General features: G+C 43.6%; 1 protein-coding gene across 6 annotated transcripts in view; it reads left to right on the forward strand.

Moving 5' to 3' along the window:
* Carmil1 (capping protein regulator and myosin 1 linker 1) overlaps nt 1-26,234 on the forward strand; it is a 267,034-nt gene that overhangs the window by 119,960 nt on the left and 120,840 nt on the right. For all 6 annotated transcript variants that reach the window (XM_052156906.1, XM_052156907.1, XM_052156909.1 and 3 more), the window contains exons 5-8: nt 4,366-4,487; nt 14,921-15,018; nt 15,354-15,424; nt 15,628-15,701. In XM_052156906.1, coding sequence (XP_052012866.1) covers nt 4,366-4,487; nt 14,921-15,018; nt 15,354-15,424; nt 15,628-15,701 — 365 coding nt within the window. The remainder of the gene's footprint in view (nt 1-4,365; nt 4,488-14,920; nt 15,019-15,353; nt 15,425-15,627; nt 15,702-26,234) is intronic.

A 26,234-nucleotide genomic window follows, 5' to 3' on the forward strand; every position in this document is an offset into this window, starting at 1 on the left:
CTCCTGTGTTTCATACTGGAGGCCCCTAGATGCCCAATCAGCAGCCTCATCCAGTCTCTCCCTGTCACTTGTTGCCCTGTCACCCTGTGGCCCCCAACCCTTTGCACATATGTCCACAAACACAAACAACATGTATGGCAGTTAGGATTAAATAAATCTGAGTGTTTTGTTTGTTTTAAATACACAAGTACACAATTTGGTTGTCTGTGTTCTGAAGGTGGAGACTCAGTAACCTGTGTAACCCCAAGGGAGGATCAGTAACTTGAAAGCCTCAAGTCCCTCGAGTCTCTAGTCTGTGAGGTCATGAGGACAATGACATTTGCTGGTTGTAATTGCAACTTGACCATTTAAGGAATATTTATTTTGTTTTTTGTTTTGTTTTGTTTTAATATGTGTTGGTATTTTGCCTGCATGCATGTCTGTATGAGGGTGTCAGATCTTGGAGGTATACACAGTCGTGAGCTACCATGTGGGTGTTGGGAATGAACCCAGGTCTTCTGGAAGTGCAGTCAGTGTTCTTTACTGAGCCACCTCTCCAGTACCCCATTTTTTGTTTTGTTTTTTTGTTTTGTTTTTTAAAGATTTTATTTCTATTAGAGAGGGAGGGAGGAAGGGAAGGGAGGGAGGATATATAAATAGGAATATGAATGCTCACATATGCAGATGCCTACTGGAAGCAGGAAGAGAGCATTGGATCCCTTCAAGCTGGAGTTAATAGTGGTGCTTGAATTGGGAGCTGGAAACTGAATCTGGGTCCTGTGGAAGAGCAGTGGCAGGTGCCCTTAACTGATGCACCATCTCTCCATTCCCCACTATCTAAACTTCATTATGAATTTTTGCTAACATTCTGGGCTTATTAAACTTTCGTCACTGCTATTTTTGCCCCTTAACTGTGGTTTATCAATTCAGTTAAAATGCTTGGAGCAGAATGTGGTGCCCTGTGTATAAATGAGGAAATATTTTACCAGATTACTGAAGTTTGCCTTAATTATTTTTCTTTTCCTTCTCTTTGTGGAAATCTGGGGTACAGAAATCTTATTTTCAATTCTAGATGATGTTACCACACACTTGGTACTACTTACGGACTTATACTATAGAATTTTTAGATTTTTATCTGCAGGTCAACATCTGTTGTTGTCTTCCAACTAAAATGTTTGCTGTGTCATAGTGACACAGGTAAGCCAACTTCATTTTGTTTCTCTTAGAGGAAACTAAACTACCTCCTATGTTTATTGATTGTGGGTTAGTTAAAAAATAACAAAACAAAACAAAACAAAAAAACCCCCAAAAAAACCTGTTACCTATAGCTGTGTCCAGTGAATTAATTTAAGCTCCTGGTTGCTGAGGCAAGGGGAGTGCAAGACCTGCCAGAGATACAGAGTGAGTTATGAGTTAAGCTCAAGCAATTTTTAAGATCCTGTCTGAAAATGGAAAAGAGAAAAAAGGAAGAGGTTTTAGCTCAGACCTTAGAATGCTTACATTGGGATCAGTGATCAGGAGTAGAGATGCTGTCTTATAATCTCTGGTCAATTTAAGTTTCTGGAGGTCAAACCTAGGACCTTGTGAACTCTTCCAGTTACTGTTTTAAATGGGGACTAGACGGTAGGTGTTCTGCACTGTGAGGTGTTTGAGCACTCTGCTCAGCCTGGAAGCCAACACTAATAGACAGCTTTTTTTTTTTTTTTTTTTTTTTCTTTCTTGAGGTGGAGATGTGATGGGTGGTTCCACTGTAGTGGCTTTGTTGCAGACTGTACATCATGCAGAGGTGTTGACATCTTCAGCAGGGCTTTGTAAGCACCTTCTTGTCAGGTTGGGTTTGAAGGCTCTTTTCTTCCCCCACCTGTTGTCCTTTCTCTTTCCTGTCATCCTATTCAGTCCTGCATAATTAGGGATGATTATGTGTGAAGATCAAGTGGAATTAGAATAGGCTAATTATGAATCCTTTGAACCAAGACTGAACTGAATAGAAGTGAGGAATGTGAAATATAATCGCCAAGGGTTGGGGGCAGGTGTCAAGTGCAGACACACAATGGCCTCCTGCATGTGAGTCTGGCTCTTCTGTATGTGAGGCAAAGGAGCCTGATGTTAGGCAGCAAGATTGTGACTTAGCATCCTCCTGGACACAGTGGTGTCTGGTAGGAAACCAGCTACAAAGTTTCCCTGTGATTGGGCTGCCACCTCGGATCTAGGGTTAGGCTATCTCCTGAACCACTGGATAGGAGACACACTTGGGCGAGTCTAGAGAATTTCTTCCTCCTACCTCTTCTGCTTCCCCTCTCATCCCCTTCCTTCTTTCCCATTCTTTGTTTACTCATGGTCTTTCTGTGTATATCCCAAGATGACCATCAATTTATAGTGGTTCTTCAGTTTCAGCCTTCAGGGTGCTGAGATTACAGGTGCGCACTACCATGCTTGAGTCTTTTAAAATCTATTAATTTTATACTTTAGTTATGGCTGCGTTTGTGTGCACCCATGAATGAGCACGTGTGTAGCTGCATGCCATCATGCAAATATGGAAGTCAGAGGACAACCTTTGGGCGTTGGTTTTCTCCTTCCATCATGTGGGTCCTAAGCAACAAACTTAGGCAATCTCCCTGGCACCTTTCTTTCTTTCTTTCTTTCTTTCTTTCTTTCTTTCTTTCTTTCTTTCTTTCTTTCTTTCTTTCTTTCTTTCTTTCCTTCCTTCCTTCCTTCCTTCCTTCCTTCCTTCCTTCCTTCCTTCCTTCCTTCCTTCCTTCCTTCCTTCCTTCCTTCCTTCCTTCCTTCCTTCCTTCCTTCCTTCCTTCCCTTCTCTCTTCCCCGCACCCCTCCATTTCGCACCCCTCCATTTCTTTCTTGACAGTGCCCCATTTTATAGCTGAAGTTGACTTGACTCTTAATGCATAGCCCAGGCTGGCTTCAAACTCATGGTGATTCTCCTGCTTCAGCCTCCTGCGTGCTGGGATTATAGGTGTTTGCCAGCAGGTTAGCTTGGGTTATCAACTTTTTGAACACTGAGTTAAAATTGAAGCTCCACTCTCCCCCTCCCCGAGTGCTGCCATCCTGAAGTTTCTGTGAAGAAGCTTCATGACACTGAGAGTCAAGACTGGATCTTGTTATTTCAACACATTTTCCAGTCCTTTCCTCCTTCATAAGAATACGTTGATTTAGATTATTCTTATTTTCAGCTTGACTAATTTTATAGAAAGCTAAAACACACTGCAAGCATCGATTCACTTTCTTACGCTCCCTGGCTAATTGCATATGGAATTCTGTTTCCCTTTATATGCATTGAAGTGACAACAGGGAGAAACTGCTTAGGATGCTTTGATACTGGGATGGCTACTTGGGGAGCTACAGTAAGACCATCTTTTAGGGTAGTGATCAGTGACTTTCTTGAGAAAGGGTCCCATCATCAGCGAGTCACCTGTGTCATGGCACACTCTCTTTTCAAGTGGATTTAAACTCATTTCCAGGACCAGGTGAGGAACACATCTCAGCTTTCTCGTGTCTCCAGTTTGTTCTTCACCATGAAGCCTAGCAGAAGAGTTTATCCCTTGCTGTTTTCAGTGTTTTTCCTGGCAGTGTTTCTCTCTGTATAGGCAGGTTGACTTTTTAATAATGTTATGAATTTCCCTTTGCTTCTAGTAAAAAAGATTATTAACTTTTATCCAAGCATTTTATAAGATTTTTTTTCTCTTAAAAACACACTTTTTAAAAAAGTAACAAACCAATTACCACAGAGATAATACAAGCTTGGGTAGATGTTTCTCAGGATAGGTTCTGACTTGAATGTGGATGTCACCACGGAGGTCTGTTCCCATCAGTTTGGCCTTTAGGGTCCCTATCACTTCATTGTCAAGAGCAGAGAATAAATATATTGATCTTTGCTCGCTTATACTTTGGTCTACTTGTCCATTCCTATATATTTCAGGAATGCCTGCCTAGGGATTGATACCACTCACAGTAGGCTGACTCTTCATGTTAGTTAAAGATCAAGACAATCCACCACAGACATACTCACAGTCCAGTCTGATTCACTCAATTATTAAATTAAGAGTCTCTTCCTTAGTGTTTCTAGGCTGTGCCAAATTCACAGTTAAAGTAATTACCACAGACATGTAAGCTGGTTCTATTTCCTGGCTATTGAGAATATTGCAGCAATTAACATGGATGTGCAAGTATGTGGTATGTTGACTTATCATCTTGTATTCCCAAGAGTAATACAGCTGTGTTTCATGGTGGTTAGGGCTTTAGTTTGTGAGAACACTCATTGTTGCTATACCAGTTTATATTCCCACTATTGAAAAGTTTCTTATACATATGACTATGCTGTTACAGGGAAGAAGTTGGGCTCCGTGTCATGTGTGCTGTTTGTCTTTGCAGATGGTTGTGGAGACTGAGAAGTGTACCATGGCCATGAAGATGGTGTCGCCAGAGGACGTGAGTGACGTGCTGGCTCACATAGGCACATGCTTGCGGAGGATATTTCCAGGCCTTTCCCCACTGTGAGTTCCTGGGAAGCAGCAAAGTCTTTGTTCCTCCTCAGACTCACAAATGTGAAAATACCTTCCTCTTGTCCTTGTCCCTTTATGCCCTCTTCTCTCAGACCTCTTAGACCACCATCACCACGGCCAGGACTGCAATCATCACCACCATCACCCGCAGTCACTACTATCACGATCATTGTCACCACCGCTACCACCAGTGCCACTACCACCCCAACAATCACCAGTACCACAGACCACCCCCACCAGCACCCCCATCACAGGCACCTCCTTCTCTATTACCTCCACTACCACATGCTACTACCACCCCTCCCCTACCTTTATCACCATTACCTCTTCTTCCTCCACCTCTTCTCCTCCTCTTCCTCCTTTGCTAACTCATCTTCCTCTTCCTTTGACCTCTCATTTCTTCTTTTTTCCCCTCCAATCTTTTTTTTTTTATTTTATGTCAGGGAGGACAGGAAGGGGATTGAGGGCATATCTTACTACATAGCCCAAGGCTGGTCCAGGACTCTCAGCCATCCTTACTGATTAACCTCCAGGTGATAGGATTATAGGCATAGTCACCATGCTAGGATGTGGCTTAGGAAACAGACTCCATGGTTGGTTTTGTGGGGGTGGGGTGGAGAGGAGTATATCAGCAAGTTAGGATGCTTTTCTGGTGGGAGGATGTGTTCCACAGATTGTGGGAAATCTGTTGCCCTCCGGTTGCCCATGAGGAGTGCCCGAGGCTAAAGCCTCATAAATACGTATGGTGATTTGTGGTGCTTCTTCCCTGGTGGTGAGGGGGGATTCGGGCAGCTCTTGCCCTTTTTGGAACATGAAGGAAGACAGGCCAGCCTTAGGAAAACAAATCTTATCTTCACAGCAAGGGGATAAAGAGGGCATTGAGGTTAGGGACTCTTTCATTGCTTTGTGCTGAGGGGACCTGCTAGGCTCTGGTAGAGTCTCTTGTCTTCCCATCAAGGACAAGCTAAACGGGAGTCTGGTCCTCAGCCTCCAGTGGGTCCTTTTAGAAGCACACTCAGGATAGATTGCCTGGTATGCCTGATCTCATGCTTGGATAAGAGGGAAACTGGGATTACTCCCTGCCTCCCGCCTGTAGTCTTTGAAATCTTGAGTGTTTTTAAGGAGAGCACCAGCCAGCATCCAGTCCCAGCGTGCATGCTTGCAGAGGCACAGGCCTGCAGGGTAAGCTGGGATGTGGGGGGTGAGTCACAGCAGCGGTGGGAGAAACAGCAAGGGAAACTTCCTCTGGAGTAGTCTCCAACCACCCTAAAAGACAGCGGATTCTCCCACCTTCCAGCGAGGTTCCTACCTCCTTCTGTCTAAGAACGAAGTGAGTATTCAGGAAAGGGTGACCAAAGGAGGGCTTTATTAACAAAGAATTGATAACTGAATCTCATAGGTAACCAGTTGCCAAGCAGGACTGGCACTTCAATGCAACAGTGAGAGATTTGAATTCTTGCTTTACAGCAAGAACATTCAGGAAAGGCTTAGGCCTGTTAGAGCTCCCACAAGCTGGGGGTCAGTGGGGCTGGAGCAGCAGATCTAGAGAGCTGGGAACAGTAGGTACCCAGCAGAGACAAATTCCTGCTTGCAGCCACTGGTTGAGTCTTTGAGGCTGAGTCAGAAACCAGTCATTTTGCTTGTAGCCAAGACAGAGCTTGAGGTAGGCACTGGTTACCCTGCCTGAAGCTGCAGGTCTTGAATGTTGGAGCTGTGGTAGCCCAAGGGACAGGGAGTCTGTCTCCAGTAGGGCATGAAGGCAGGAGCAGTCTTCTGTTTCTTCTTCAAGGAGCTATGCAAATAGTCTGACCATTTAGAACCCTTGATGCTACATAAAACTAGGTAGGTCCTTATCAGTAGGGCAGTATGCAAACTAGGTGTACAATTGGACCAATCAGGGAAGAGTTGCCTATTCTGAAGTAGCTACGGAGACCCAAACTGGCCAAAAGAGTCCTATTCAAGTGGGGCTCCTTTCTTTCACAGAAGTGGTAGGGTACCAAGTACAAAGAAAGGGCGCCACAGAAGAGTCATGCCTGGAAGTCTGAGACAGTGTCTCGTGGCGCACGCGCCAGTGTTAAGGTCACTATTGCATAAGGAGCCGCCGCCGTGATCTCTACCTAGAGGCATCCTGCTGTCTTTGTTGACTCCAATAGACCATTACTGGGGCTGTCCAACAGGTGTTGCAGGCTATCAAATGCTGCAGAATTCCCCGCTTTGATTGTGGATGGTTGTTGTTGTTGTTGCCTTGATTGTGGATGGTTGTTGTTGTTTGCTTGCTTGCTTATTTGGTCTTTGGTCTGGTTTCTGCTTTTTCCTGCTGGCTGTTACTTCAGTAACATCAGGGGAGTGATCGTGCAGGGAAACATGAGTTCTCGATAGCTTGAACTTTCCCTAAATGTGTTGTTAGCAGTGAAGGAACAGAGAGGGACAGCTCCACTCTGTCACCCTCGGCAGCCTGATGAGTTTTCTTTTTAGAGATCTCAACTTCAGCAAGCTAAGGAAAGGACTGCTTCCTTTGTTACCAAAAAGAAGGGTACTTAAAACAAAACATACACACACACACACACACACACACACACACACACAAAGCCAAAAGAACCCAAAACCAAAAAAAAATGTGGACCCAAGAGTGTGGATGTTTGCTTCTCAAAAAGAACCTGAGCATTATTAAAAAGCATTTAAAACTAAAAAAAAAAATTACATGTTTCAGTAGTAGTGCTGGGGTTCGAACTCAGGGCCTCCTAGGAACTAGGCACATACTGCCACAAGTTCTACTTCCCAGCCTGGTTTTAATTATTAATATGTACTTATTTACTTATTTACTTGTGGGTTTATATGTGGGGTAGATGGGGGGGGGCTGTCATGTGTGTGCCACACATGTATACAGAGATCAGAGAGTAACTTATGGGAGTCACTTCTCCTTTTTGTTTTCTGTTTACTTTTTTTAATCATCTGGGTCCTGGGGATCAAACTCAGGTCATCAGGTTTGGCGGCAAGTACTTTTACCCACTGACCCATTTTGCAGTTTAAATGTGGATTTTAGCTACAGATAATAAGATGCTCAGGGAAAGAACAGGTGTGGCTGCTCACTCCACTGGAGAGGAGTGATTAAGGATTTGTTATACCTTACATTTTGGTGGTTCTTAAGTTATATCCTAAAAGGTTATAGATTACTGCCTGCTCTTTCAGAGGACCCAGGTTCAATTTTTAGCACTTATGTAGTGGCTTACAGACACCTGCAACTCTAGTTCCAGAGGATCCGACACCCTCTTCTAGCCTTTGTGGGCACTGTACCATACCATACACACACACACACACACACACACATTCAGACAAAACACTTAAAAATACACACAAAATAAAACAGCAAAACACATAGAAATACACATAAAACAAAACAGACAAAATATATTAAACAAATAAACAAACAAACAAATAAACAAACCCAGGTTGCTTAAAAACCTCTCCTCCACACCTCCTTCTCTTTTTAGTTGTGAGATTATAGTGTGGCTTCAGTACTGTCTTAATTGTATTATAAGGTGATAAGGTACAGCCAGGCACCATTAAGGTTAAGATCCCCAGAAGATCTCAGGGTTTCAGCTGGAAGAGAGAAAGCCCTTAAGCAGTTGTTAATTGAGTAGGACTCTTGCTTCTTAGCTTGAGAGAGGCTCCTTCCCTTTCCCAAATGTCTCTCTGCCTGGGTGTTTGTTTTAACAATGTTCTTTGTACATGTGTTTTCCTGTAAGGTCCTCCCTTCATACCAGATGAGCCCTGACGAAATAAGCAAATGCGATGTATTTAATAAAGGCTTAGGATACTCATTCTTCAGAGCAGGTTTGGAGTTTCTGTGATTCTTTTCTTCCCCCCTTCCTTCCCTCCCTCCCTCCTTCTGTTTCTCTCTTCTACTCTTCCTCCTTCCTTTTTTATCTTCCTTCCTCCCTTCTTCTTTTCTTCCTGCCTTTCCTCATTTCTCACCCACTCTTAGCTCTGCCCCTCTTTTCTTCCTTCTGCTTTTCCACAGTCCCCCATTCCCTCCACCCTTTCCCTTTTTGTCTCACTATATACCCAGCTGGCACTGAACGTTAAAATCAGCGTTCTGCCATAGGCTCCCAAGTGTTGGGTTGAGACCCTCCATTTCTTCAGTACATATTTATTTATTAATGTCCTAGGAGTTCAGGTGTAGGCTTATATTTTTCAAAACCATTTTTAATAAGTGTACTTAAATGGTTTAACGTCCTTTCCAGCCCACTACCCATCAGAGGTAGTGCAAAGGAAAGGTTAATAGGGCAAAGGAGGATGTGGACCTGTTTAGAAATAGCTCTTAGGAGCAAATCCAATCTGCAAGAAGCTGCCAGAACACCACCAGAAGTCCATTGGTGCATTTCTCTCTATAAAGTTATAACAAATGATGACCAACAAAGAGTGGCAAGGTGAACCAATACCACACAGTGTGGTCCACTGTCTGTTGGGTTATACTCATACCCTTTCCAAACATGCATTCTCTAAGTATCCACCCTAGAAGAACATCATGTGCCCTTTTCCTAACCAACTTCCAGAACAAACACCATTGATCTATTTTCCCCAAAACGTCTTCTCTTAAGAGAGTTTACAGGAAAACATCACATGACACAACTGAGTCTTCAAAGAAACCAGAAATTCCCACCTCACTCAACTGTGGGGACATTACCAATTTGGTTTTGGATTTGGATGTATTTTTGTTACTGTTTGTTTGCTTGTTTGCTTTAAACATTTATTTATTTGATGTATATTGTATATACGATGAGTACACTGTAGCTGTCTTCAGACACACCAGAAGAGAGCATCTGTGAGCTGCCATGTGGTTGCTGGGAATTGAACTCAGGACCTCTGGAAGAGCAGTCTGTGCTTTTAACTGCTGAGCCATCTCTCCAGCTCTTTTTGTTGTTGTTTGTTTGTTTGTTTGTTTTGTTTTTTGCCTTTGGTTTGTTTTCCCTGCAAGAGAACATTTAGTACAGAGTAGAGTTTTCATTGTAACTTTGTGTAGCTGCCCATTTATAGGTAGGCAGCTATGATAGCATTGATGATAGCATTGGCTCCTTAGTCCTTGACATTTCCTGCCTGTGACCTGCATTCTCCCCTCCAGTCTGCCTAGTAGATATCTCCATAGGCGTGACCTCAAGCTACATACACTCAATCCGTCCCTAAAGAACTGCTTGTCTGACCCTATAAAACCTGCCCCTATCATCCAAAGATTGGCTTTGTTGTTTGTGGTCTCATGAAAAGGGAGCCATGAGTTAGTTAGTTACCAGGCTTTTGATGTCATCTGTGTGAGTCTTGGCTGGGTCTTTTGTCTTTCTTTTTGTTTCCCTTGCCTTAATTCAGACCACATGGCGTTCTTCACTGAAGCATCTCTAACTGGCCTGGTGACCTTGCTTTTCTGTGTGAGCAGCCCTCCATACCGATAGCAGTTATCTTTGTATAATTCAAGTTCTATCTGTGTCTTGCAGAACTGTCTCATGGCTCGATTCCTGATAAAGCTGAAACTGTATAGCTTGGCCCAGAAGATAGTTACTTTCCGACAAGTTCAGCTTAGTTCAGAATAGGACAGATGCTTGTACTTCCAATCCTTTCTATGAGGGCTCCCTCCCTGACGAGCTCTGCTGTGTCTGACTGTGACACTCCCTCCATAGGCGCACATGGACTGTCCACATTACCCAGGAGTGGGCGAGTGGACACGTTCGCAGGGAAGTTTAACTTTGAAGAACTGCTGAATAGGAGGTTGCTTGAGCCCAAGGGATTCTAGGGAATGTTTGTCAGTATTGAAAATGGATGATATCAAAGCCCATGGTATAAGGGCGAGGAAAGAAAAATGGACAGTACACAACTGAGCAGGATGCCATCAGGCTCACGAGAGAGCTGTTTTAAATTTGTGTGTCATGAGAAGGTGACGGAAGTAGGTTACAGATCATGCCTGCCCATGCCTGCCCATGCCTGCCCCTGTCTGCCCCTATCTGCCCATGCCTGCCCATGCCTGCCCATGCCTGCCCATGCCTGCCCATGCCTGCCCATGTCTACCCATGTCTGCCCATGCCTGCCCATGCCTGCCCATGCCTGCCCCTGTCTGCCCCTGTCTGCCCATGCTTGCCCATGCTTGCCCATGTCTGTCCATGTCTGCCCATGCCTGCCCATGCCTGCCCATGCCTGTCCATGCCTGCCCATGCCTGCCCCTGTCTGCCCATGACTGCCCATGCCTGCCCATGCCCGTCACCTTTAGCCTTAAGCTCTTTGGCTGTCACCAGGTTTGTTCTTCTTCAGTCCCTAGTACCTAATATATAGGAGACATCCCCAGAGCACTGTAGTTCAGGCTGGCCTCAAGCTTGTGGCAGTCACAGTATTCTGCAGATAGAGGGAGGTGTTCAAAGTTCAAGGCCAGCCTGATACAGCAGTAAGACCTGTCTCAACAAACAAAAACAAATAAACAAACAAATAACCCAAAAGATCAGCCCACCAATATATCTGTTTGAAACTAATGAAACTTTAATTTCCAACTGTGAGTTTTTGGCTTTACCTAAATATAATTATATATTTTTCCTCATTTTAAGAAATACTTGTCTGTTTTCTATACTGACATGCAAAGTGATAGCAGTGCAGTGTCTGTGTGGTGTGGTTTGACATGCTTCATGATCCTTTCATGAGTGTGACACTTTTGAGGATTGGCTGTTAAGGTCAGCTCTCTTTACTGCTAAACAAAATGATTCTGAATTTCTCCATGGAGACAAACATTGATGAGAATCTGGTGGGAAATGCAGTTTCTTTAAAGATAAATGGTCTAAGAGGAATTTATATGGAAAAGAAAGTGTTTTACTGCTGGGAGGTTGGTGACACAGGCCTTTAGTCCCAGCACTTGGGAGTCAGAGGTTGGTGGATCTCTGAGTTGGAGGCCAGCCTGGTCTACAGAGCAAGTTCCAGGAGAGCCAGAGCTGCATAGAAGAAACCCTTTCTCAGAAAACCAAAAACCAAACCAAAAACAACCTTGGTCCCTGAAAGAGTGTGTTTTACCAGTGTGACATTCTCCTCACTTTCCAGAGTAGCAGCAGGCAGCATGTGCTGTTGGGGTGACATCATGAAAACATGGGCTGGGGTTCACGAGAGGGCTCAGCAGGCTAAAACACTTGCTGCCAAGCCTGTTGATGTGAGTTTGATCCTGGTCCCATAGTGAAAGGGTGAACTGGCTCATATAAATTGTTCCCTAACCTGCACATCTCATGTGGTACCTACACACACACACACACACACACACACACACAAACACACACACACACACACACACACACACACACACACACACACACACACCACTTTCCTGCCAAATAAATGTTATAAGAGATGCTTAAATGGTAACTGTTGAAGACAGTTACTTCTTTGGATTCATACTGGACTAGAATTTTACCTCAGTTGTTTCCCATGGATTAAAGTAATACTTAGATACTTCTAAGCCGGTAGCTTACTTGAAGAACTGGTATGCTCACTGGGTTGTTCTGTTTTTTTGTTTTTGTTTTTTGTTTTTTGCCACACACATCGCTTTTTGAGTCTCATGTAAATTAAATGTGTCCCACCCGCCATTGGTTCCTTCCTCAGCCAATGAGGAGTCTGGGACTTGAGCGTGTTGCTCAGGACACCTGCTCTCCCAGCAAATGCTATGTCTGGCTGATGCTTCTGTGTGCTCGTGTGTGTGAGCCGGGATACACATGGCTGCTCAGTGCTGTCATTTAGCTGAAGGCAGAAAACATGTCAACAGATTTTCTTTTCACACATAATACACAGGGCTAGAGCAGAAGCAACAGCTCCCGCCTTCTGCGAGCTTAGCTCTTTATCTCTTATGGAAATGCATGCACATACTTTCGAGACTCCTTTGGCTTCTGACATCTCAGCAAAAAAGGAAGGTGAGAACTGTTGGGAAGTGGAGCTGCTTGAAAGAGCCCAGATGGACGCTTCTGCTGAGTGGCTCCGGGGACTTCTGTACCAGCTGCCTCTTTTCTCTTACCTCCCCTTTCCCCTGGGTTCTGTGCTGCTTTTGAAGTAGAAGCCTTTGCTTTCTAAGTCTGCTTATTTTTTTTTTCCTCTGTGTTCTTAGAATGCTTTTGGCATAATTCATTTTCTGTTACCATAACAAAGGACCTAAAGCAGGGTACTTTACAAAGAAAAGAGGTTGTTTAGCTCACTTTTTGGAGGGTATAATTTCAAGACTGAGTGTCTCTCTGACCTCTGGTGAGGATGTAGGTCCTAATGGAGTGTGTTACATGGGGAAAAAAACAAGACAAAAAGAAAATAAACAAACAAGGTATACCAGAAATAGAGGCAGCCGCATGCAGACGGTACCGGGCAGATTGCGAAAAAATGCCAATGGCAAAGCCTCAAAAACACAGCACCATAGAGTTTCAGCCTGGGGCCCTTACTCATGTGTGTTGATTTCACCAGGACACACTGAAATTATGTCATAGTTCTGAGTCACTAATGGTGCCCCCTTTACAGCTGATACCCTCTTTACCTGTGCCCCGCCCCGCCCCACCCCAACTTTATGGCACTGCCCCACATTCAGCGCATCTGTTCCCATGGTACACTAGTCATTTAGTCATCCCTTTCTGATGACATAACCTTTGGTCCTTTTACTGTCTTCCTTGGAAGTGCTTGGGTCTCGGCTTTTTCTTTTCCTTTTCTGGCTTTCAATTAGTGATTGATGGGAAAAGGCCATGTGTGTGGTGCCAGCCCTGGGCTGGTGTCTATAAGACAGCAAGCTGAGCAGTGGGAAGCAAGCCAATAAGCAGTATCCCATCATGGCCTCTCCATCAGCTCCTGCCTCCTGGTTGCTTCCCTGTTTGAGTTCCTGTCATGACTTCCTTTAACGATGAATAGTGGTGTGGAAGTGTAAGCCAAACAAACCCTATCTTCCCCAAGTTGTTTTGTGCATGGTGTTGCATCACAACAATAGACAGGAGGTAGAGATAGAATCTTATTAGATTTGAATCCAATGCCAGTCTGGTCATTGCACTAAGTTTCAGGATAGTCAGGGTTACATAGTAAAATTTTGGCCCAAAATAAAACAATATCACAACAGTAAACAAAATTCTATCTATCTATCTATCTATCTATCTATCTATCTATCTATCTATCTATCTAGCATAGATTATATATCATTCATACACACACACACACACTCATACACACATATAATATTTATGTGTGTGTGTATTTGTTCATAGCATACTCAGAAATAGGCCCCAGCACAAAAGCCAATCTTTAGATGAATTCAGAAGTTACTAATTGAATGGTCAGGATGTGGTCATGTTAAGAAGGCCAGCTAACATTTTAGAGAATCTCCCACATGCTCCTTGTTGTGCTAAGTAATGTGTTCATTTCTGTTCTCACAGCATCCCTATGGGATACGAGTCTCCTCGTTTTATCACTTCTGTGTTATGAATAATAACAGTTTGAGGAGGCAGGTTGCATTTTTGTTTTTGTTAATTATGTGTCTGTGTATGCCTGTGCACGTGTGTGCAGTGCCTGCAGAGACTCGAAGGAAGTGGTGAATCTTCCGGAGTTGGAGGTACAGGTATTGTGAGATGTCCAGCCTGGGTGCCGGGGAATGAACTCCAGCCCTCTGCAAGAGCAGTGCGAACTGTTAGCTGCTGAGCCTTGTCACCAGCACTGGGCTACACCTTCACGCACTGTGTGCATAGGCAAGGGCTTTATTATGTTTCGAGGAGGAATTGATGGAAGGAAAGGGATCTAGGCTTAGCCTTGGAAGGTCCAGTAGCACAGAGTCAGAGGATCTGCTCCTACAAGAGAGGGTCTATCTCCTGATGGACACTTGCACAGGACAGTGTGGATAGCCCTAGGAGATTTGTATTTCAATTCTTAAAAGTTGGGCACATGTATTTGTTAGAAGTACAATTCATTAAATGCAGTACTTTTTAATTTTTTGAGACAGTGTCTTGTGTACTTCGTGCCGTGTTCAGATTTACTGTGTAGATACAGATTATCTTGATATCCTTCTCACTGCACTTTCCAAATTTGGTATTACAGGTGTGTTCAGTTGCTTCTGGCTTATGTGTCTCTGGGGCTAGAACCCAGAGATTTGCATGCAAGGCAAAAGCTCTACTGACTGAGCCACACCCATTGCTCCTAACCTAACCCTAGAGCACTATTTTTTAAGTATCAAAAGTTTTTTTTAAGTAACAAAAATTTTACATCAGAGAACAACATGGAAAATAATTTTTAATGCCTCCATTTTCAAGAGAAAGCAAGTCAAAGTATAGTTTTGGCCATTGTTGAAGTAACACCCATCTTTGTTTAAAACAAACAAAAGAGGCGTAGTACAGAATAAAATCTATTTACTGTTCCAAAAACATGGGCTTTGTAATGTGTTGTTGGCATTAACTTTTCAGGAGAATCATGAAGAAAGTCTCCATGGAGCCATCCGAGCGCCTGGCCAGTCTCCAGGCCCTGTGGGACAGCCAGACCTTGGCAGAGCCAGGCCCCTGTGGTGAGCATGCGTTTTAAACTTAAATGTAAGGGGTTGGATGCCCATCCCCCTGCCAGGAAGCCGTCTATTCCTGGTATGCTACTGTAGAGGTACAATTAGTTCAAGGTGTAATTAGCATGCACAGACTTTAGATTGGTGGACAGAAGTCCTATATTTAAGCCCCGCTGCAGCCTGCTGCATATGCACCGCGGAGCTGGGGAGAACCCTTGCTGCTTCTCTAGATGGGAAAGATAACCTGGTTGCCAACAGCTGCCAGACTGGAGCTGTAAAATTGTGATGTAACAATTGTTTCGCTGCAAACCTGTTGATATCAACATCTCTGCTTCATGCTTCAGGTGGGTTTTCTCAGATGTATGCCTGTGTGTGTGACTGGCTGGGATTTTCATACAGGGAAGAAGTGCAGTGGGTAAGTAAGTCTGCCCACCAGTGTGCTAGCATGTCCTCCCCCTCCCCCACCCCTCCTCTTCTTTATTTTATTCATTTCAATTATTATCTTTCTTGCTCAGATTACTCAAAAACCTGCCTGTGTTCCTATCCAGTTCCCTGTGGTTGTCTGGCTTCTCTGTATGTATGTGGATTAATTTTCTAACCGGGTTTTGCTTTAAATAGGATGTGGATACAATTTATCTGACACAAGACACCAGGGAATTAAATTTACAAGACTTCAGTCATCTTGAGCACAGGTAAGCCACATCTTTCTCCTTTTCCTTTGTCCCTTTCCTGTTCTCAGGGCTGCCACCCTTTGATGTCACTTAGGGACAAAGGTAACCTTTGGAGAATCCTTCTACAAGGGACTGAGCAAACTCTAAGCTTTCCCTTTGCCACAGATAACTTGTTGAGGTGCCTCTGTATACCCAAAGCTGAAGTTCATGTTTGGAAAATACCCTGACATTTACTGTGGACACAGCTTATAAGAGCTCTTTCAAGGAACTGGAGATATAGCTCACCAGTTAGAGTACATGTTACTCCTGGAAAGGACCCAGATTTGGTTGCCACCAGCCATGTCGAGCGGCCCATAGTAACTCCAGCTCTAGTGGGGGAACTTGCACATGCATGCACACCCACATTCACATATTTACAAATAGATCTTAAAAGCTCATTTGATCAGCTCTCTATAAAATATATTACTGTTGTACTGAGTTACTCCTTTATGATAGTATTTCTCTGGTGAAAGTTTAGGCTGCATTTCTAACAAATGACTTTTGTGTTACAACAGTTTTAGGCCTGGGTTTTATTCCTTATATATGAACATATTGGTGAAAGTCAGTTTGTCAGTATCTGCCTGGTGATGCTGATAATAAAAACATGCTTTAAGTATTTTTGAATGACTTGATTAGGAAAAAATAGCATTCTGAGTGGACAGGGTGCTTGTTATGCAAGGACAAAGACCCAAGTTCAAATCCCAGAACCCACGTTAAGAGAGCTAAGTGCTGCAGGGTCCTAGGGTGGGATGGAGAAAGGCAGACATAGGTGAGTCTTTGGGGGTTTGGGGGTCAGCTAGCTTAGTGCTCTTGTAGTGAACAAGAGACCCTGTGTCTTCATTTTATTTCTGCTGCTATAACAAAATATCTGGACCAAAAAGTAGTTTAGGGGAGAAAAAGGTATTGTAGTTCCCAATTCCAGGTTGCAATCAATCTTCAGCAGGAACTTTAAACAGCTAGTCACACAACCACAGAGAAGACCAGAATGAAATGTGTCCGCTCCTGTTTAATGCTCAGAAGCTTTCTTGGCTATTACACAGTCCAGGGCCCAAAGCGTGAGTTGGGGGCACCTATGCTCAGAGTGGGTCCTTACAGCTTAGTAACCAAATTAAGAAAATCCTTACCAGGCACACCCTCAGGCCAGCCAGACCTAGGTGGTCCTCATAGACACTCTCTTCCCAGGTGATTGTAGATTGTGGCAAACTGACAATTAAAACAAGCCACCATACCTTGGCTTAAAGAAGGACAATCCCAGAGGTTGTCCTCTGACCTCCACACATACTGAGATTTGGCATGTTAGTGTTGTGAAGTGAGTCTCACCTGTTAAATTTAGAGTAATTGTCAGCTCCTCTGTAGTCTGAGTAGCAATGTCTTTTTTTTTTTTTTTTTTTTTACATACAATGAAAGAGAACTATTTTTGCTGACAGCTTCCATTAACTCATACTTTGTACAAAGATAATTATCTCTTTGGGAAACTAGAAAAGCATTTTGTGTATACCTTCCTATTTATAATGCAAAATATTGAAAGGGATCTGTGCAGGTGTCTAGATATCCTAGGGTGAGCAGCTTATATGTCTTCATGGAGAGTATTGGAAAACAAAACTGACATTTAAGACCAAACAGTCGGCGTGACCGTGGGGGATGGGTGCCTCAGAGAATGCCTTACCTTTCAGCTCTTGCATGTGCAAACAGCAGTGCAGCAAATAGGAGGTGTTTGTAGCATCAAGCGATGGTTTGAACCTGTGAATAGGCCCAGTGAGTCTCTAGGACCCCAGGAAGGAATGGACTGTACTTAGAAGGCATAAGGCCTGCAGAGCGGGAGATACCGCAGGATGCTTTAGTGCACAGCACTTGGGGTGCTTTGGCACTTCATTTCTGCATTGCATCCTTAATGACTGAGGTCTGTTAGAGCTTATGCAGTTTGGTGCTGAGAATTGTTGCTCATCCACTGAATTAATTGCTTAGGAGTCCTCAAAAGGAAACTAAAGAAGCCATGTGATACAGATGTCTACAATATATAACCAAGTAGCTGGTACCAAGAACTGTTGGCAGATGCAGATGTCTACAATATATAACAAAGTAACTGGTACCAAGAACTGTTAGCAGAGCCACCAGACCCTCCCTGAAAGTTGATTTAGCCACCGAAGGGATGAAGAATTTTCAGTTTATCTGCAAACATTGATTAACCCGGCAGATGAAGATCCCTACTTTTTTTTCTCAGAGAACTAAGAGGACTCTTTGTCCAGGTGTCACAGCACACTGTTATGAATTATGAGATGAACTCAAAGCTTGGAAAGCAGAAGCAGATCTCTGTGAGAGCAGATCTCTTGCTCTGTGAGAACAAGGCCAGCCTGCTCTACATAGAGACTTTCAGGAGATACTGTGAGATACTGTGTCAAAGAAATAAGATAAAATAAAAGGTCTCTTTTCATTATGGACCGCCTCATCCATGCTGGGTAATAACTACTTTAGATGCTGTGAGCCAGACAGTTGCCTTTGCAATTACAGAAGGTCCGGACGGGATGGTTTTATTTAAGGGTCTCTTGTCTCCATCAGTATGTGAAAGCAATGCTCAATAGAAACCATCCTGCAAGTTCTCAGCCTTGAGCTTTTTTCTTTTCTTTTCTTTTCTCTTCTCTTCTCTTCTCTTCTCTTCTCTTCTCTTCTCTTCTCTTCTCTTCTCTTCTTTTCTTTCCTTTTTTTTTTTTTCTTTTTGGGCCAGGGTTAGGTGGTTTAATTCAGTCTCTCCCATGATTCTCATCTTCATTCAAGTTCTCTGTTTCTCTCTCTTTTGCTCCATACCCCCCCCCCCACACACACACACACATTTGCCTCTCCTTCTCTCTCCCTTTCCTGTTCTTGCCTGTGGCACTTATATTCAGGGCCTGGTGTCCTGCTGTGGCTGAATAAGCACAGGTGTGGGCTCCACAGTGGTTCTGCCTGACTCCTCCTGTCAGTATTGGAGAGGATTGGTTATTAGGAAAAGGCCTGCTCAGTTATTGTTTTTAGGGTCTGACATTCTATTGTAGAGTATTTAGTTTGCTGGAGAATGCTCTTATAGTTTGTTAATATATAGTTGTTAATATATCTGGCTAAGTTAATACTGTGCCAGGAAGAGGCATAGATCCGGAAAAGCCTCCCTCCATATTTCTCATGGGGTGTCTGCAAGGGCTTCGAGCCGACGTGTTAAAAATGTAATTACACTGTAATTTGACATGGCAGGGAGGGGTGAGGGCAGAGGCAGTGCTGCCAAGGAAGAGGAGAATATATAGCTCTGGATACATTGATTCCTCTGCTTACTAGAAGACTTTCAAGAGGAGCTCATCTCATTAATCCCCTAAAGACTGGTTGGACACGCACCATCGAGCTCAAACCTGGCCCGTGAGAGTGCTTCTCGCTGATTCATGCTCTTGAGTGGTCATATTTCCTGGTCATGAAGGTGACATTCTTGAGCAGGGAACTCTCAGAGATGAGTTCTAGAGTAGTGTGCGTGTCTGCGTGAAGGTGGCTCTGAGGTCAGGGTTACTCTTTTCTACCCCATGTCTGTCTCATTCCTTTTTTCTTGTGGACCAAGAAGTTGTGCCTGAGGGCTGGGTCTGGATTTTGTTACCATTTCTAAATTTCTCTTAATTTTAAAAATAGTGATCTTGGATGTAGATAAGACAAATTCTGTGGATTTTGCAGCATGATGATATATTGGGGAGCACAGATTTGATGGTATATGTGTACATATATATGTATTATTCTGAAGTTAATACTTTATAACTGTAACACATGTATGTGATTTATAAATAATCCTATACAAGGTACATTTACAGTCCTATCTTGTTATAAATGAAGATCAGAAGATTTTTTTTAAAATTTGTTATTTGTGTTTGTTTATATGCACATCATATGTAGGGTAGGCATGTGTCAGGGCATACATACATATGGAATTCAGGGGATAATTTTGTGAATTTGGATCTTCTTCTTTCCATCTTCACTTGGGGTCCAGGAATTGGATTCAAGTTGTCACACTTGTATGCCAAACTTCTTTACCTGCTGAGCCATTTCTCTGGCCCAATATAAGAAGATTTTTAAGGTTGGCTTTGACACCCTGAGGATGTCTGAAGACTGTTTCTAATGACTTTAGCTCTCAGAGTTTGGATGCTGTCTAATTTGTAAGCTGAAAATGTACAAAATATACTTCTATAAACGAGGAAGTCAGGAAGGGAGTCACTCATTTACAATGGTCCCTGCACCCTGACTCTGAGTTTCATGTACCCCAGGTTAGTCTTGAACTCAGATATGTAGCTGTGGAGGACCTTGAAGGTTTGATCGTGCTTCTGCCTCGTCAGTGCTAGGTTGTAGGCATGCATTGCCATTCCTGGTTATACGGTAGTGGAGTGGAACCTAGACCTTCCGGCCTGTCAGGCAAGCACTCAGACAGCTCAGCTATAATCCCAGCTATTTTGAACTGTTTTTCTTCTGTGTGTGTCTGTGTGTCTATGTCTGTGTGTGTCTGTGTGTGTCTACATGTGTGTGCATGCACATGCACTACACATGAAAGCCCAAAGTTTGATTTGGCCATCTCCTTTGATCATTCTGGGATTTATTCTTTGAGGCAGGGTCTCTGAGCTAAATTCAGAACTCACCCATAAGACAACTCTTACTACCCAGCTTTTTGGGGAGAATTCTGCCTCCAACTTAAGAGGCTGAAATTGTAGGCAGGCCTCCATACCCACCCAGTATTTAGGTGGGTGCTAGGAAGATGAACTCTGGTCTTCTTTCCTGCAGATAAGAACCATAAACATAAAGCAGGTATCGTAGGAGGTAGTTTAAAGTATTCCCGGGAAAGGTAGCCAAGGACTATGCCAGCAAGGTGTTCCTGCTGTGGCAGTTTTCCACCAACTTTCCATGAGTCCTTACCATGTGCATGCACAGCATGAAGAATAGCAGGACTTGATATTGTTACATGAGTCACCTTTCTGAGCCATGTTTGTTCGTGGAAGAACTTCCCTCTTGTATGGGTGTGCCCCTTGTTGTTCTGTGTTTGAAATCATCCCTTCTTGAGCATCCTGGAACTTGCTAGACACCTTTCAAATCTGTTAATTATTTTTATTCTTTAACACTTTCTTGGTATCTTTCACATACCTGAAAATAATAACTGGAAAAAAAATGTCCCTGAGGTCACACAGCCCAGAGAGATGGCAGAAGTAGCATTTCAGAGGCTGTCTACAACTGGGCAGCAAAGACCTTGACAGCTGGATTTGAACCTCTTACCAACTTTGTATCAACTTTAAAGCATTACCCTCATATATTAGTATCTTAATTCGGTCTTTGTTTTGGTAAGACAACATCTTGCTGTGAGGCACAGGCTAACCCAAAAAATCGTGATTCTCCAGTCTCTACCTTGTGAGTGCTGGCCTTGCAGGTGTGCACCGGTCTGCCAAGCAAGTAGTTTCTTTTTAAGTTAACAAAAACAAACAAACCTTCAAGAGATAGTGGTGACACTTTGATGCCAGGATTACTGTCAAACTCCTAGGAGAGTCCCTACTTAGTGCTCCTTCCTCAGCCTGTTGAGAAGGTTACCCTCACATTGAGCATTTTAGTTTATTTTTATTGCTCAAAGTAAACAACAAGAGTAAACTTTTGTTACTTGACTAATAACTTCAGAATACATTGTAGCAGGCTAAGGGTATATAGTTCAGTTAGCATGCTCAAAGCCCAGAGTTCAATTCTCAGCACTACATAAAACAAGACAGATAATCTGAGGCAGGTGGATTGAAAATTAGCAAGTTTCAGGTCTGTTTGGATTATAAGAGACCCTATCTCAAACAAAACAAAACAAACAACCCTGAGCCCAAACCAGAGTATATCTTGCCCTTGACTAGAAAACAAGAAGACAAATTATTGGCTAAATGCAATGAAAGAGGTTTATTTCCTACTCTTTGAAAGTGTGCAGAAATACCATCGTGAATGCTCTGTGGAGGAGGCTGAGGGTTGAAAGTATAGGAAGGAAATTAGTTGCTGGTGGATTGATGACCATCGTTAAGACAATGGCCTTGTGAGTCATATCATGTAGGGTTGAGCAGTAGCTCTCTGGACTTTGTGTGAGAGCATAAATCAGCTAACTTCCTGTGTCTTGGGCACCTTCATCTGTCTATGCACTTTATACATAGAAATGTTCAAATAGCCAGACATGGTGGCGCAACTCCTATGATCCCAGTACCTAGGAGGTGGAGGCAGAAGGATCACTGAAGGTCAGGAGCGGCTGAGCTATGTAAGACTTGTCTGGAAACAACAAATAAAACTTCAAGTACATTTCAAGTTATAAGTATGTGCAAAACTTTCTGAACAGAGCTTAAGGAACACAAGAAGTGATCTCAAGAATCAATCAAGGACACCTTTCTGCATGACCAGAAAGGAACTATCAGCAGAACAAATAGCCTACAGATCGGAGCGGGGTGCTGTGGGGGGATCTTTGTCGGGTATATCTCACTTCAGGATGTGTGTGTGTGTCGGGGGGAGGTGGGTGGAGTGCAGGAGCATGTGCACCTGGATGCTCATGTGTATGTGGACCACCTCATCCTTTTCAGTTTCTCCCTGCACTCAGAGCTTACAGATTCAAGTAGATTAGCTGGCCAGTGAGCCCCAGCCTATCTCTGTCCCCTCAGGGCTAGGGTTACAGCCACTTGGCACTGGTGTGTTTTTGAAGGTACTGAGGATTCAAATTCAGGTCCTCATGCTTGCGTGGTAGCCACCTTTCTGGGTGAGCCATCTCCCATATCTTTGTTGTTAGTTGGTTTTTATTATTGTTATTTTTTAATTATTTAACTCTGCATCGGAGTGTGTTATGTATGAGCTCGTGTCTGTGTGTGTGTGCACTTGGTGTGGAGGTCAGAGGCTGACGGTGGCTGTCTTCCTCCTTGTTTACCTCCTTGCTATTTTGAGACAAGGTCTCCCACTGAACCTAGAACCTAGCAATTAGCTGACTGGGCTAAAGTCTATCATGGTATAAGAGATGACATTGTGGCAGGAGCAGGAGGCACCTGGTCACATCCCATCTGGAGACAGGAAGCAGAGAGAGATGAACGCTGGTGTTTAGACTATTTGTCCTTTTTAGTTTAGGATGCGATTCCAGTCCATTAAATCAGGCCGCCCTCACACCGGAGTCTTCTCTCTGTTAAACACTCTGACTTGTCCACATTTGTTTCCATGAATTGAGTCAGGCAGACAATGAGGATGAAGTCACATCCCTGGCCATTGGAGACCCTTCTCCCTATGTAATAGAGATGTGGCATCATGTCAGGAAAATATGAGGAAGGCGTAGTTGTGATAGACAACAATGCACCAGAGAACCCTGAACAGCTCTGCATGGAGGTGGCTTCAGCTCAGCAGTAGAGAAGCCATGAGACCATCCAGTGAAGCACTGTCTGAGGTTTGCTTATATGTGTGTACCTGTTAAATCCCGACAGCCTTTCCGGATGAGCTCTGGGAAATGGTGATAGTCATGTACTGACTCCTTGTGTATTTTCTGTTGAAATGGGAACTCCCAGTGTTTTCTCCTTGATGACACTGTGATGCTGCATGGGGAATGCAGGACTGAGTGCCCATCCTTGCTCCCATTCTTTGCCTATCTGTCTTGTTGGTTTGAGGTGTAGGAGTCCCATCTCAGACATCTCAGACTTTACAAATGACACAGAAGTTTTCTGAGGTACCTTTTGGGCATCCATTTATCCAGACTTGAGGCTCCCTGGTCTGTAGATTTCAGCCAGGTGGAAAATCATTGAACAGGGAAGGCGTGGGGTTCCCTAGGGTGGCATGGGCAGCTGTAGTTCTTTCACTTTTGTTTCTGTTTTGCTTTCTAATTAGCACATTGCACAGTCTATTCATTCTGCATTCCACTTCGCTTATTGTCTGCTAGTGAACAACGCTGTTAAGGCTCCTCTTGTATCTGTTCCCTTAGAGAACAATGGGCAGATATGTACCAGGATGCAAATCATTTAAATCCAGTCATTATGCCCACTACTTAACTCCAGAAAGAGGCCACTGCTTTTCTCTGGACTGTATATGCCAATTTCCAGTCACAGTTCCCTCCTCCCCACTACTCCATCTAATTGTAAGGATTTCCCCATCCTTATTTTGTTTTGATGATTGAAGTATGCTGCTAATTTGATTTTCTGTTGCTATGATCAAATACCATGACCAAAAATAACTTAGGAGGAAACTTGACCAAAGCAGGAACTCAAGGCAGAAACCTTGACAAAACACTGCTTACTGCTGCCTGGCTCCCTAACTCACGTTCACCTACCTCATACAGCCCAGAGCCATGTGCCTAGGGCTGGCATTGCATACGGTGGACTGGGAGCTTCAACATCAATTACCAAGTTAGAAGATATTCTATAGATATGGCCACAGGCCAATCTGAGGGTGCCAGCTCTTCAATTCAGATGTCTTCCTTCTGGGCGCATTAACAGCCAAGATTAGCCACCACAGTGCATAACTTGACTGAGGCAATCCTATAGATTAACCTGGGAAGAATTCTCTACTTTTCCTTGCCTTTTGTACTAGCCTCAGAACACTCTTTGCACCAAAGGCTTTCCTATCCTCAGATGCTTCTTGCTTGTATCGCACAGATACCAACCCCCACTCCCCCAGCTTCCGGGGCACACCTCCCAGCCTTGCAGATACTAGCTTTTGGAAAAATCCTTTATAGATGAGCTGTCTGTGGCGACAGCAGGTGTGTTGTGGTTGTGTACTACTGTGTGGTAAACCTCCAAACTTTATATCCCACAGCATACACATCTATAACTCATAGTGATGCCTTCTTCATTCACATCTCTGGTGGTTGGTGTCAGCTAGCTGGTTGCTGGGAGACCTAGATATCGAGGTCCTGTCTTCCTCCTAAAGCACCTGAGCTCCGTGGGTGAACCAGAGCCAGGTAAAACCCAAACAAGGTCTATTCTAACCGAGCCTCCATGTCCTGCGCCATCACTGAGAACACCTGTGGCTTTTCTGCTTTTTCATGATTATTAAGACCACCTAAGTTTTGTGCAAATGTAAGTTTTTACTTCTGTTGGACAAATTCCCAGTGAGTGAGATGAGTAGGTCACGTGACTCATGCACAATAAACTCAAGACAGAGTGAAACTGTCTTATGCACCGAATATGCCACCTGCCCTTTCATGGCTGCATTTGAGAGATCAGGCTGTGCTGTATTTTGATCCACATTTGGTGCTTTTGGGGTGTTGTCTGAAATCTTGCCATCCAATACCCACTTGTATGTATACTGGATTCCTCTAATGGCTAGTCATTTGAGCCTTCTTATATGCTTCTTTCATATATATAAATGTATTAAAGTTGATGAAATGTGTGTTTAGATATTATAGATCCTATGCCCAGTTTTTAAGTTTGGGTTCTTGCTCCTGTGGGTGTTGAGGGCTGTGTGTGTGTGTGTGTGTGTGTGTGTGTATATGTGGTATGGTATGGTATGTATGTGTCCAGGTATAATTGCTTGCCTGTGTGGACAGATCAGTGGTGGATATCTGGACATCTTCCTCAATTGCTTCACCTATTTTTTTACTTTATGAATATTTATTATATAGTATATGTATTTATTTTATGTATATATAAGTGATATCTCTGCATATAAAGCATGCATGGTTGTATCCCATTATAGATGGTTGTGAGCCACGATGTGGTTGCTGGGAATTGAACTCAGGACCTCTGGAAGAGCAGTCAGTGCTCTGAACCATGGAGTCATCTTTCCAGCCCCACTTCACCTTATCTTTTTGAGATAGGATTTGTCTCAGTGAGCCTGAAGCTTGCTGTTCCAACTGAACTCACTTGTCAGTAGCCTCCGGAAAGTCTGTATGTGAGCACTTGCAGCATATGTTACGGACATGCACCACCTTGCCTGGCTTTTATGTAGTTGCTGAGGTTTGAACTCAGCGTGCTCTTTACCCACTGAGCATCTCCCCCTAGCCCGGAGACTGGTTCTTACTGCTCACTTTTCAGAGTTGTGTGCACTGGGGATCTAAGATCCATTGTTCAAAATGTCCTTTACAATTTCCTCTCAGGATGTGGCTTACATTTTCCTCCACTTAACACCAGTTCTTGCAGAGTAAAAGCTTTTGATCCTGAGAAAGTCCAGTTGCATGTTCTCATTCATGAATCATGCTTTTGCCGTCAGATCTCGAACGTTCAAGCTGAGTTTCTCTTTTCTGTTTCCCATCCCATCTGCCTGCAATGTGAATTTCTCTGGATTCCCGGGACTCCACACCCTTCCTTCAGAAGCCTCCTTGGCTAGCCTGTCTTAGTTTGTGATTTTTTGTTTTTTTAAACACAAATCTATAGTGTCATGTTCTCTGTTGGTCCATGTGGCTTCTTTACTGCATTATAGTTGGTTTCTTCTCCTTGATTGCCTGCTAGGCTGTACCAGGCTGTGATTGTTACAGGGCAGGAATCGGGTATTATGTTCATTGTTATATTAAACCCTGTGATTCATGTATGGTGGCTGGCACTTACTGAATAT

Source organism: Apodemus sylvaticus, chromosome 14 (assembly GCF_947179515.1).
Source record: "Apodemus sylvaticus chromosome 14, mApoSyl1.1, whole genome shotgun sequence".
Classification (NCBI taxonomy): domain Eukaryota; kingdom Metazoa; phylum Chordata; class Mammalia; order Rodentia; family Muridae; genus Apodemus; species Apodemus sylvaticus.